The sequence below is a fragment of the Gamsiella multidivaricata genome, assembly GCF_025024155.1.
Source record: "Gamsiella multidivaricata strain RSA 2152 chromosome Unknown BC939scaffold_2, whole genome shotgun sequence".
Classification (NCBI taxonomy): domain Eukaryota; kingdom Fungi; phylum Mortierellomycota; class Mortierellomycetes; order Mortierellales; family Mortierellaceae; genus Gamsiella; species Gamsiella multidivaricata.
The window spans coordinates 867,700-879,399 of NW_026251710.1; the positions used below are offsets into that span (position 1 = coordinate 867,700).

General features: G+C 48.2%; 5 protein-coding genes across 5 annotated transcripts; 1 reads left to right on the top strand and 4 right to left on the bottom strand.

Annotated features, from left to right (window-relative positions):
- Window positions 1–1,980: 1,980 nt before the first annotated feature.
- On the bottom strand, window positions 1,981–3,192 carry BC939DRAFT_418642 (uncharacterized protein). The gene is made up of 5 exons (XM_051553039.1): window positions 3,119–3,192; window positions 2,908–2,968; window positions 2,783–2,830; window positions 2,533–2,686; window positions 1,981–2,420 (listed from the first exon to the last, which is right to left on the bottom strand). The coding sequence occupies exons 1-5, from the start codon at window positions 3,169–3,171 to the stop codon at window positions 2,209–2,211; spliced, it is 528 nt and encodes a 175-aa protein (XP_051417596.1). The 5' UTR covers window positions 3,172–3,192; the 3' UTR covers window positions 1,981–2,208.
- A 177-nt stretch (window positions 3,193–3,369) lies between these two features.
- BC939DRAFT_405705 (uncharacterized protein) lies at window positions 3,370–5,615 on the bottom strand. The gene is made up of 5 exons (XM_051552834.1): window positions 5,417–5,615; window positions 5,020–5,208; window positions 4,091–4,913; window positions 3,830–4,002; window positions 3,370–3,706 (listed from the first exon to the last, which is right to left on the bottom strand). Exons 1-5 carry the CDS (start codon window positions 5,548–5,550, stop codon window positions 3,436–3,438), a joined length of 1,590 nt encoding a protein of 529 aa, XP_051417597.1. The 5' UTR covers window positions 5,551–5,615; the 3' UTR covers window positions 3,370–3,435.
- BC939DRAFT_104457 (uncharacterized protein) lies at window positions 5,311–6,218 on the top strand. The gene is made up of 2 exons (XM_051549863.1): window positions 5,311–5,836; window positions 5,997–6,218. Exons 1-2 carry the CDS (start codon window positions 5,581–5,583, stop codon window positions 6,170–6,172), a joined length of 432 nt encoding a protein of 143 aa, XP_051417598.1. The 5' UTR covers window positions 5,311–5,580; the 3' UTR covers window positions 6,173–6,218.
- Window positions 6,219–6,600: 382 nt separating this feature from the next.
- BC939DRAFT_405706 (uncharacterized protein) lies at window positions 6,601–8,559 on the bottom strand. The gene is made up of 3 exons (XM_051552835.1): window positions 8,185–8,559; window positions 7,382–8,091; window positions 6,601–7,301 (listed from the first exon to the last, which is right to left on the bottom strand). The coding sequence occupies exons 1-3, from the start codon at window positions 8,439–8,441 to the stop codon at window positions 6,670–6,672; spliced, it is 1,599 nt and encodes a 532-aa protein (XP_051417599.1). The 5' UTR covers window positions 8,442–8,559; the 3' UTR covers window positions 6,601–6,669.
- Window positions 8,560–8,652: 93 nt separating this feature from the next.
- On the bottom strand, window positions 8,653–10,530 carry BC939DRAFT_435559 (uncharacterized protein). Its single transcript, XM_051553509.1, has 5 exons — window positions 9,880–10,530; window positions 9,459–9,771; window positions 9,176–9,364; window positions 8,988–9,061; window positions 8,653–8,902 (listed from the first exon to the last, which is right to left on the bottom strand). The coding sequence occupies exons 1-5, from the start codon at window positions 10,486–10,488 to the stop codon at window positions 8,723–8,725; spliced, it is 1,365 nt and encodes a 454-aa protein (XP_051417600.1). The 5' UTR covers window positions 10,489–10,530; the 3' UTR covers window positions 8,653–8,722.
- Window positions 10,531–11,700: the final 1,170 nt, after the last annotated feature.

Sequence of the window (11,700 nt, forward strand, 5' to 3'; positions counted from 1 at the left end):
TACAACTAATGATTCATAGATGGGCATCATCAACAAGGCCGTGATTTCGGACCTCACTGTAAAGCTTCAGATAACAAAGAAGTCAGGTGGCTCCTTGGCGCATAACCTTCTGGAGTCACGCCGTCCTCATACGTCTTTGCACACTTAAGGACTTTTTCATGTACTGCAGCATGCATAACTTTTTTTCCCGCACTATATCCATGCAATTATAGGAGCCTTCGGATGTACAGTGCCCTCCCAAAAAATTATGAGGCTAAGTATTTTAGAATTGGATGACAATCCGTTCGGACTAGTAGAGGGTTGAGCCTCCTTCGGCATCCAGCACCGCAGTTATTCTTTTACTCATGGAAGTTGCGAGATTCGCGATGGTTTCTGGGTGTATTTTTTCTCCATTCCTCATGACGGGCGGCTATAATCTCTTCTTTGTTAGTTGGTCTTCTAGAACGACGGTTGAGACGATTCTTGAGAATTGACCAGATGTGCTCGATGGGGTCGAGATCAGGAGAATCAACTGGCCACCTCATCTTCTGAACGCCGTTCCTCAATTGTTCGCGTGCTTACTTGCATGAACTGGCGCGTTATCTTCCATGAAAAGGACGTTCTTCACTTGCGGTATGAACCTCTTCAATTCCTTCTCATACACCGTGTTGATGAACCTCGGCCCTTTATTGTTGTCGCCGTCGATAATGACAAGATTTGATTTTTTCCCTCCCGCGATTGCTCCCCATACCATAATTTTTCGTTCCTCCACTTTGAGGACGAGGTTAGATGTTCTCTGGATGATGCTTCTCTTCTTTAGTACGCCAGATGCGGATCGTCCTGAAGTCTTTGTCTATTTCGAAGCAAGACTCGTCAGACCAAATGACTCTTTCCCAGTCAATTCACGTCCACTTTTCTTTGTCTCGCGCAAATGCTAATCGGGCTTCAACATACCTTGGCTCTAAACGAGGTTTCTTGACGGCAACGCGACAAAAGATTCCACTGTTATGAAGAACTCTGCGTATTGTGTTTTTGGAAACAGGCTTGGGCGACTCTGCAACAATCTCTTGAAGAGTCATACGGTTATCGCTCTTGACCTTGTTGACAAGCTGCTCGACGTCCAATTTTCCAAGAATTGGTGGTCTTCCCGATTGCTTCTTGGGAACAACGGTGCCATCTTTATCCCACTTTTTTACGATCGAAAGGACTGTCTTGATGCTGAGATTGTGTTTTTTGGCAATGTTGGATGGGGTCATACCAGCCTCGTGAGCTTCAATGATACGACCCTTGAGTTCGACAGAATGGTGTTTGGGCATGGTGGTGGAGTGCTGGAGTGATGGAGTGAAAGAGAGATAGTGACGAAGAGGTTTTACAATGACTTATTGAATTAGTCTATGAGCTCATTTCAGTCGTATTCTAATCCTTAGTCTCATAATTTTTGGGAGGGCACTGTAGTCTAACCCTGTTATAGTCATCAGAGTCGTTTCAAACTAAATACAAATAATAAATTATTGGTCGTCATCTCTGCTATTATTCACCTACACGCTACTGAGAGACTTCGCCTGGAGTAAGACGTTTTTTTTTCAGCTCTCGACTTTACAGGGCCCCCAAAGACTCAGGTTAGATATTCGAGGAAAGAGAACTGAAGAATGTCGCGTGCAAGACCTATTTTAGCACCTACATGTTCACGGAGTCGTTTACAGCAGCACTTGATCCAGAGCCGATAGGAGGGGTCGAACTTTCCCCATTGTGGTCGCTCGACCTTCAGTTGTCTGCAGCACAGTTATGTAGTCATTTTATGGATGGGATAGAACGCACGGGGCATATTCTTAGAGCAAGTTAAGGATGATCCAAGAGATCATGAACGACGAAGTATGATCCCTCTGGATGATCTGCTTCTGTAGTATACGTGCAACGAGCGGATACTTGATAAACTACGGGGGGGGGGGGGGCTATGGGAAGATAGGATTAGGATTTTTTGTGGATCGTCGCTGGAAGCAGATACTTTCCAGAATATCGAGGATGTTTCTTATGCACACAAAACCCCCCTCCTCAAGGAGCTACACTTCTCCTGCCCTCTCATATCATGTAAATACATGGCACATTAACGGCTTTTCAAGGCCCCATTCTATGGTTTCCAAGGTTTTATTCAGCCCTGGGAAGTAAAGTACGCTGCTGCGAAACAGAAACTGTATATATAGAGCATCCCAGACAGATGTATGTACCATGCTACGATGCCGTGTATTCTACTGGGATCTTGGGGTCCAAGAACGCCAGCCAGTCCGAGTGCGATGTCGGCAAGAGTCCCATCGAGTTTAACTTCCACATGCCCAACAAAATGGTCAGGATCTGCATCGCTACAAATGCCAGTTTCGGGAGCGCTAATTTGCTTTCCATGAACGACACCTTGACCGGTGACACCGTCTCGTATCTCTCGAGCACTATCAGATAAAAAATATAAAAAAAAAAAAAAAAAAAAAAAAAATCAGCAAGTCTTTAGCTATCAGCGAGCCGGAAACGCTCCTTTGGTCGTAGTAAAGTAGTGTCCTTTACCCTGAGACATATTCACGAGGGCTCGGATGGGCGAGAACATGAGCATGGCCGTGATGGCCACGGAAAAGATCTGAACGCTGTTGCCACTCATCCATAGCATGAACGCCTGCATGGGGAGCTGCTTTCCTGGCGCGAGGGCTACATCCCACGCTTTCTAATAAATTACAAAGAAAAAAAAAGAAAAAAAGAAGGCAGCCTCAGTGGATGAACAAGTTCATTTTTGGGTGCCTCGCCAATGCTGCTGACATACCTTAACTTTCAGCATTTCATTGTCAACTTGTCTGCCCTTGGACTCGTCCTGTTAACGCGACATGAAGATTAGTCAATATGCACCAGCATAGGAAAAGGGTAACAAGTGCCGTTCTTGGGCCTTACATGTCCTCTCGTAGCGATGTGCTTGTTTCCAACGTAACCCGGAGGGTCCACAGCAACACGCCTAAGATAGTCGTCGCGAAGCAAGTGAAAAAAAAAAAAAGAAAAAAAAATGAGTAGGGTAAATAATTGATATTCTCTTTACTGGCGGCTCATTTGTTCAAAAGCCGCCCAACTCGTTACTCAGTCTGTTGGCGATGCGTCAGTCATTTACTTTGTGGAATCAGGAGTTTGAAGATTGAATCGCCAGTGTCTTGTTGAATCCATTGAATGCTTTCTTGTTTTGTGTAATTGAATAAACTCCCATGATGCACGATGCAAGATTGTCTGGACTTCCGTGTGCCGTCTGCGGCACGTGCACGGCTAATGCGTCGCGTCCGAGGCACGTCAATGTCGCGTACATTATTTTTTTTACACACAAAGATGACCAAGGTACCAGCTACAATCGAACAGTTTTGCTATTTCTTTACCATACTAAGTGTTTATTCGCTAATCCAAAACTCTCTCTCTCTCTACTTTTGCTTCTTGCCTCTAATTACGTCCGAAAATACGGGTCAAGACCGTGAGATAATGCTTGTTGATCACGCTGGGCTCGTTCTGGTACAGAGTCATCATCACGCCCATGGATGCACTGAAGAGTGCAATGTCCGCATGGGGGATATTCCTGACCAGTCCGCGCTTCAACATCAACTTCCAGGCTGTCTCGAGTGCGCGGGGCAAGCAGTACAACGCCAGCTCCATCTGGCGACCTGGTGCCTCAATCAGCACGGCAAATCCAGCCACTACTCCGTTCAGCAGATAACTGTGGGGATCATCAGGGTCGTTCGAATAAAAGATAAGGCAGGGTTAGCTCAATCAAGTCGAAGGGATCAAATGGACACCTTGTGGGGGGTTACTAGCAGCAAATATCAAACAAAAGACGTACTTAAGGTTGGTCTCGCGTCCGAGAATTCGCCTGGAGATACATGGGACATAGAACGCTGCGAGGACATAGAGGGTCAAGAAAAGACAGGACCTCAACGTTGACTTGATATAACGCTTCAAGGATCCTGATGGGTTGGTAGTGATCTTCTTGTGCTGGAACACGATTGTAACGATCTGAAGGGAAGAGTGGGAAACGGTAAGTAACATTCCTATTATAAGCACCGCGCATCTTCTGCTAGTAATAATAGGTTTGGCAACTTACAGCGTTGAGGGTTCCGTACATCTTGAGAGCGCGTCCAAACTCCCCTGTGATGGTGTCTATAGCATGTCGGTTGCAGCCATACAGAGGATGAAGCAGTGCACAGCATTGGTAATCGTGATGGATATGTTGCGGGAACAGTGTCGCAATGTTGGGCGAAACATTCTGGGCAATGAAATCGTGTGACGACACTCCCTCTGGAATCCCAATGTGCTCGAATCCGGGTGGTCCTTCCTTCAACAATTCGAACTGCGACTGGAAGGTCTCGACCAGTGGCGGGAACATGGGTCCGAACTTTTGTGGGAGTCCGGAGTGTTGCATGATAAAGTTGTAGTATGACTTTGGCATCGCATCGGGCTCGATCACACACGAGTACAAATTGACGGCAGCGGTGAGCGACATGAGTGCGGTTGCTGCAGATCCTGAGAATACACTAGCCAAAATATCGTCCCATCCTGGTTTGGTTACAAGCGCTTTCTTGTCCACTCCTGACGTCACCAGTGCCTCCCGAAGGGCCTGGTTTCCTATAGCCCTCTTGGCAAGACGATGCTCTGCCCATTTCTTCATAGCGTAGCTGGAACCGAACTGAATGGACCGTGTAAAAAGATAGAGTGTCAAGGCGGTCCTGCGACTCTTGTTCTTGTCCAGGAACAACGTCAATCCTGCAACAGATCCGGCCACAAAGGCATTCAGTCGATCGCCAGTGTGGTCAGGTCGGTAGTAGCGCAATGTGCACAGCACCAACTTGTATGCCGACAAGAACGAAGACAAAAAGAAGGCGAATCCCACTGTGTCGCTTCCTCCGCTCTTTTTCAGAATACTCGGACTATTAGTGCATAGTAAGGTTGTGTATGCATGTAAACATGTCAGTTAAATGGCTCTGTGTTCTGCCCCAATATCTGCTCTGTTGGGATTTTCGTTTCACGGCTTACTTTTTAAGGATTTTGCCTTTCAAGAGGGCGGGCAAAATGGCAATGACATATTTGACAAGATATGCGACGACCCAAGTCTTGAGAAACCCCCGGGTGACGTTCTGGGCACAGGTCTTGCCTTCGTGTTTGCATCTGTTCACTTGCTTCTTATTCTGTGTGATTTCGAGGTTGAGTCGCTGCAGGTTATGGCTAGGACGAAAGGAGAAAAAGATAGGCATCCGAGGTGGATATCGACAATAGTGACACAAGGTTAAGGCCACGACAATAGCAAGAATGTCAGGGCAGACGTCTCCTTCCTACTGTGCACGCTCACAGAACAGTTGAAGAGCTAATTCGACGCCATCAACTGACTGGCTCCCACAGCTGTCTAGCAAACAATAGCATTAAGGTACGGTACCTGCTTAGTCGCTGCAGTCGTTGCTGGAAATTGTTGAACCCGGCAACAATCTTCTCTGTCTCCTTGTCCGTCAGGAACTTGGATGTCAAGGCGGCAATGGCCTCAAGGAAGTTTTCGCCCCAGGCGTTGTCCATGGTTGGGTCGATGGAGAGAGGGTGCGAACGATGATGGAGAATGGGGATGGGGCGACAAAAGGAGACAAGGAGTCTGGAGGAGCACGGACTGCTTTTGGGGTGCAATTGAGTTCGCAATGGTCGTGCTCCTTTGATTTCCATTGGTGGAAAAAAAGGTTGGCTGGGACAGGCCAGGGATTTCTTTATTGGAAATTGCACATTGCTATTTGCGCTTGTCGACCGGTATGTCATTATAGTCCATTGTTGCGGCACTTGTACCGACGTACTCTCCATCTTTACACGTCAGGTAGCTTTCAACACGCGTCTACCGCTGCTTGTACCACAGCCGATACATTCTGTCTGTCTGTCTGTCCATCGGCGCACTTGCTCCTATCGTTTCACATGTCATTTTCTACGCGCTTATTAAAGGTTATTGTTGTTCTATTCTTCTCTGTCATCTGTTGTAGCCTTCCTTCATTGCGAACCCCCTACTCTCCTGAGACTTCTTGGGTTCTTCCTCTGTCTTGTTTTCAGTCTTTACTTTACTCTATCTTTTCCCTTTTTCGGCCCAATGTTACTCCTGATTCGCTTCTCCCTAGGCCTTCCTTTACCGTTGGTCTTAATGGGATCCTGCAGATCGTAAATACCACCGTTATCTACAATTTCACGTCGAGCATATTGATCACTCTCGTAGCCAGCTCTGGATCAAAGACTGTCCTTTTTACCATCTTCTTTATCTTTCCAGCGAGTTCGCTGTACAGCTTCTTTTGGGACAGGATCTTTAGGCTTAATCTCACCGTTCTCGCTGAAATGAAGAAGTTGTCAATGGTTTCCCATGTAACCTAGTGGACGCATCCTTTCAGCAATCCTGATGTCGGAGTAAGGGCTGACGAAACAGTTTAAACCCCCTAGAGTTTTACTTCATGGGAAAGAGACGCTGTTCTGCATGCTGGCTGAGCAGGCAGGCGAGATCTGAACCGCCAGTCGAGTTTTGCTGTCATAGCATTTTTAATATAAGAGACAGATTAGTGAAGACAGGTACCTTTGCAGTTATTCGACAATACGGGTACTGTTTGCTTCGACCGATACCTCTAGCTCTAGACGTTTATTTGAAAAAAAACATATTCTCGTAGCGTCGGTCTAGGGGCTGAAGGAAATCACGGCATACTCCCCGCTCACCATCCAATCCTTGGCCTCCTTATCCATCCTCTCCTTCACGCCAGGCTCCAAGCCCACAACGACATCCGCCTTATTCGTCCTGAATGACACCAGACTGGGTACACGCTCCTTGTTGTCGTCACTGTTGCTCAACGGTCCGATTGCTTCCGTGAATGGGGTTGTGGTCGGCCAATGGCAGTCATAGACCAACTTACGGTAATTCAGGTCTCCTTTAAAAATCCACAGGCTCGACTTCTGCATATCCTTGAAAAGATCCTGGGCTGATGGCAATGTGGGGAGGTGGTAGAAAGCATAGCAGGACGTCCAAAAGTCGTGAGTAGTGACCTTCCAGATCCCTTGATCCACATACGCATGCCACTTCTGACCCAGATCCCTGAGTGCCTTCTGTTCTGCTGGATCGGAAGGAGTGAAGAATGGGGTCGAGTCGGAGGTATCGCCGGCTTTGTAGAGCTGATTGAGCGTCCATTGGAAATCAAATGGTATGACATCTGAGACGAACCAGGGGATGTTCTTGGCGTGGAAGACGATCTCGGAGGCGAAGCCCGCACGGATCAGGTAGTCTGCAAACACAAGATCGGCATATAACTCGAATCCTATATCACAAATTTTTACATGAACTGTTAGCTATTGACCAAATAATACCGCAGGAAAGCTTTGTGTGCTCATTCGTTACCTGCATTGTCCAGAATAAAATCCACACGTCCGTTGCGCATGTCCTTGACTTTTTCCCATAGCAAGGTCGTATCGTTCTTAAGGATTTTATCTGCGTGCTTCTCCAATTCTGAAGCCTCCTTCTCGTCCTTCTGCCGCCGCTGTTGCTGTTCTTCAACATGTTCCTGAGCCTGCTTATCAAGATTGGCACTCGATGAATTGTTCGACGATGACGACGACGACGAAGTCATCAGCATCCTACGCTGCAGTTCCTCGACCTTGGCCAGATCCGGGTTATCCAACAACGACAGATCCGTAGCGTTCCCCCACAAACAGATCTGGGTCATTTCAAAAAAAGCCTCCTTGGTACCCTCGGATTCCGGACCCTGACTCACCAACACATCCAGTGCTGACATCGATTTAACTTTTCGATCCGCGTCCTTGTTAGTTGAGTCGTCGTCGTTGTCGTGGTTGTTACTGTCTGTCGGGGACATGAGTCGCATGGCGACGGCAACGATGGCCTTTTGGGAGGACTTGAAGACGTTTTGTTTCTGCTCAAAGAACGGATCATAGTCGCGCCAATACTGGGTGAGTGCAAAGGCCTCTTTGACCCGGCGGTAGAGGTAGCATTCTGCAAAAAGCCATGAGGCTTTGTACCAAGACGAGGTCGCATAGTAGTCTGCCAGGGTCTGGTTCCACTCTGTGACATCCGGAAGCGCGTCTTTCAACGGTCTAATTATCCAAATCGCAAAGTCAGACGTTAAGAATCTGTAGCACTGACTATGGATCGGCCAAAGGGTCAATAGCCTGCAGTTCCTGCCTTACCTGAAGGGCTTGTCTCGTTGCAGCTCATATCGCAATCCTCCAATGGCTTCAATGATGCTCTTGGCCTCTTGCGCCTTTTCCGTCCCCAATGGGTCAGTGTCGGGCAGGCTGTGATAAGTCCGATAGACGTCATCGACGATCTTGGAGACAATGACGGGAAGGCGGCTCTGGAGTGTTGTGTATCCGAACGAGTTGGGTTCGCTGCCAGTGAGGGCCTTCCTTGGAGGGTTGGAGGGACTGTAGGGGGTTGCTGCCATTTTCGGTCAGGTACTCAAGCAGTGTACAAAACTGTCGCGTGGAATGAAGGCTCGAATGAGGAATGACAATGGTGATCTCTGAACGATTCAGCCGGGGTTGACAGGAAAGAGGAATGAGTGCTGCGCAGAGTACCTTTATCTGTTATCTGCGGATAGCGGAGATAACGCACGAAGCAATGACGTGCAGCTGAAGCTGCATCTTTGTGATCTACTGTTTATATGCCGATTGGCAAGAATGCATATCTTATGGTGCTACCTCTGTGCTGACCCATTCCAAAGGATCAATTGCTACCGGCGATCTCCTCAAACTCCTGCAGAACCTCCGCATATCGCTCCTCCAGGGCAGGGTCCGGGAACATGGACATCGCCTCCTTGATCAGGGCCACTGCTTGCTTGGAGTGCTCGGCCGCTGCCTTGTCGCCGACTGCAACGTTGACCAAGTTGAGGTGGCATTCTGCGCCCTGTGTTTGCCAATAGAATGTGCTTGCATTAGAAAACCTGTATCAAACACTATTGTACCAGGAATACCGATGTATGGTTGCTTACCAGTGTCAAGAGGTCGCTTGTGAGAGCATCCGATTTGCGTGCCATTTCAATTGCTTTCTTGATCGCCTCTACAGCTAGAATTTATCGCCATATATAATAAAAGAAAAAAAACGCGATCCGTCAGCTGGGAATGACAAGACGATACCTCCATGTTGTTGTCTTGCAATATCCTTAGTCCTTTGAGGTACCTTGTAATGACATCTGGCCGCGCTCTGTAGAGTATACAGGGAGAGCATACTCATCCTCTGGCTCCTCTTCGTCCTCATCGTCCTCTTCCTCCTCGTCCTCTTCCTCGTCTGCCTGGTCGGCCCACCATCCAACAATCGAGTGCATACACGTTGCAATTCCTTGCCATGCCTCTACATTCTCTGGGGTATCTAATGATATTCATCCAAAATCAGAATTTCAGTCAGTCCCTGATCTCATGAACGAATTGTGTAAGGAAATACAACGAAGACATCGCTTCATTACCTTCAGTGACTTTACGATAGCTCTCTAATGCCCACATGTTCCACTGCTTGCGTCGGTCATACTCTTCAAACCGATCCGCATGCAGGGCTACGTTCGCAGCCGCCGTGACCATTTCGTGCTCCTTGGCCCCGACCTTCTCGATCGACTTGGCGTTCAGTCTGACAACATGTTTTTCTTCGCCCTCCGGAATCAGTTTGAACCCTTTGTCGAGTAGATTTGTCGCCTGTGTGAGGGTTGTATGGATCTGGTTTCCGAGTTTCTGAAATTGCTTCTTGGACGATGCTGCCTCCTGTTCTTCATAAAGCGTGTCGACCTATGCATTTCATTAAACAAAAATGATTGTTTGGTATCATTGACTCCAGTATACCTGGAACAGTTCTTGGTATTGAAGCACTGATTAATCCTTCCACATTATCTGTACCTTCTGCAGGTTCACTTTCCCGGCGACCAGATAATACTTCCAGAGCCACTCCTTATCCTTCTCCTGATCCATCAGATCCGCCGCCGCGCTGACGTACTCGAGCGCCAGGTCTATGAATCCATTCACCTCCTCTGGTTCCGCACCAATCAACGAGAAATCATGCAGTGCTGATGCATAAATATAATTGAATTCGCTGGACGGGTAAACTTCCTCGCCACAGTTGCGAAGCATCCGGTCGCACTCATGGATCGTTCCGCGCAAATACTCCTGTGTGCCGGATTCGGCGAACTGCTTCTGGGCGGCTTCATAGGTCTGACGCAATTCTGCGAGTTCGTCGCCAGCTTCGCCTTCTTTGAGCGCCAGGCTGGCAGTCTCGGCCGTTGATGATCCATCATCTGCTGGTTCTGAGGTCTGTGCGTCAGTCATAGTCTCGTCCTTGTCCTGGGCTTCTGAGCTAGATTTGCTGGAGCTGGCCTTGCTGTTACTGCTGTCATCCTTGTTACCCAAGGGGTTGAAACGAGCTGTGCTGCCAGGTTTAGCGGTCACTGAGGAGGGGGCGGGAATGCCTGCCGAGCGCCCTAGTCCGCGTGGTCGTTTGTCCTTTGCCATAGTGAATAAATTGAGTTGAGAGTGAGGGAGTGAGAGAGTGAGGGAACGGGCGAAGTGAGAACAGCGTTTTATACTATTGCTAAAAAAAAAAAAAAAAAAAATAGTGACCGTTAATCTTAAACGCGTTCTCATGCCAATCGCGTTCGCGTAACTGCTCGTTCCTGTGCGCTCCTAGGCATTCCTAGGCGTTCCTGAGCGTTCCTGAATGTTCCTGAAAGTCTCTGCGCATCTTTTCACACATCCAGCACCAAGTCGACATCGTAATTCCCCAGCCTATTGGCTGTCGCGTGTACGCGTTATCGCTGCCACCAATACACTCACCTTTGACGAACTCTTCCCCTCTCCCCGACCGCTATAATGGATCTCACCTGAAAAAGGTCTCCAGCCGCGAACACCCTCTCAGTGCCATGGCCATCTAGATCCTTGGGTTCTAACCCGAGTCGTATCCTCTCCGAGCCTTATCAAGCCTTTATTCGTACCAGCCATTTTTTTAATTTCTTTATCTCTTTTTTTTTTTTTTTTTTTTTTTTTTCAGTCCATGCCTACGCTGGAAAGCTCAAGCCAAGACATCAGGGACCCCATTCTGCATCCTATAATATAAGGGGCCTTATGAAACAATGACGATGATGGGAGCAGTGAACATCGTCGACGAGGACGCGCAGCATACCCTCATCCGGTCCCCCACTCCTACTGCCTGTTCTGGACCCAGTATTACAAGATTTTACCTTTAATCTCCACGCACCACAAACTGCCACCCGAATCATCCTTCGCTCCATGAATCCAAATGGACGCCTCAAGCCGACAGGAGCTCCACGTACGCGATCCTCAGCAGGCGGGCTCTGCGGCTGTAGCGCATGATGGAGGAGGGAGCGGCTCACCTTGATGATATGCGAAAGTGCTGGGCTTTTAGCACACCGTATCATAGAGTCTTTGGGGTTCATTCTCACCCAGGACCAATACTCGCATCAGCAGAAACTCAACCTGTCCTTGATTTAGCGTACGACACGCCATGGGAAATCGCGATGGACCATCCTAGCACCCTGTAATCCTATACAAATGGCCCGGTGCTGCTCATTGAGTAATGTGTCAGCAGCCGTCTACTTTGAGCTCCCCATCCCTGATCTTCTGTATAATCGCGAGCCTCCCCCCCCTCTAGATTAGCTTAGACGTGCTTTGGAAAAAAAAATGCTTAGACATTGGGACCTGGGTCCA

Coding starts and splice junctions, on each gene's coding strand:
- BC939DRAFT_405705 (XM_051552834.1), bottom strand. CDS start 5,550: ATGGACAACGCCTGGGGCGAAAACTTCCTTGAGGCCATTGCCGCCTTG. Junction 5,209..5,416: donor CGACTGCAGCGACTAAGCAG/GTACCGTACCTT, acceptor CTTTCGTCCTAG/CCATAACCTGCAGCGACTCA. Junction 3,707..3,829: donor GGACGCGAGACCAACCTTAA/GTACGTCTTTTG, acceptor TGATCCCCACAG/TTATCTGCTGAACGGAGTAG.
- BC939DRAFT_405706 (XM_051552835.1), bottom strand. CDS start 8,441: ATGGCAGCAACCCCCTACAGTCCCTCCAACCCTCCAAGGAAGGCCCTC. Junction 8,092..8,184: donor CAACGAGACAAGCCCTTCAG/GTAAGGCAGGAA, acceptor TTGGATAATTAG/ACCGTTGAAAGACGCGCTTC. Junction 7,302..7,381: donor TTTTATTCTGGACAATGCAG/GTAACGAATGAG, acceptor TTTGTGATATAG/GATTCGAGTTATATGCCGAT.
- BC939DRAFT_435559 (XM_051553509.1), bottom strand. CDS start 10,488: ATGGCAAAGGACAAACGACCACGCGGACTAGGGCGCTCGGCAGGCATT. Junction 9,062..9,175: donor CGGCCAGATGTCATTACAAG/GTACCTCAAAGG, acceptor GATAAATTCTAG/CTGTAGAGGCGATCAAGAAA. Junction 8,903..8,987: donor CAAGCGACCTCTTGACACTG/GTAAGCAACCAT, acceptor TGGCAAACACAG/GGCGCAGAATGCCACCTCAA.
- BC939DRAFT_104457 (XM_051549863.1), top strand. CDS start 5,581: ATGATGGAGAATGGGGATGGGGCGACAAAAGGAGACAAGGAGTCTGGA. Junction 5,837..5,996: donor TCTCCATCTTTACACGTCAG/GTAGCTTTCAAC, acceptor CATCTGTTGTAG/CCTTCCTTCATTGCGAACCC.
- BC939DRAFT_418642 (XM_051553039.1), bottom strand. CDS start 3,171: ATGGATTCAACAAGACACTGGCGATTCAATCTTCAAACTCCTGATTCC. Junction 2,969..3,118: donor CAAACTCCTGATTCCACAAA/GTAAATGACTGA, acceptor CGACTATCTTAG/GCGTGTTGCTGTGGACCCTC. Junction 2,831..2,907: donor ACATCGCTACGAGAGGACAT/GTAAGGCCCAAG, acceptor TCGCGTTAACAG/GACGAGTCCAAGGGCAGACA.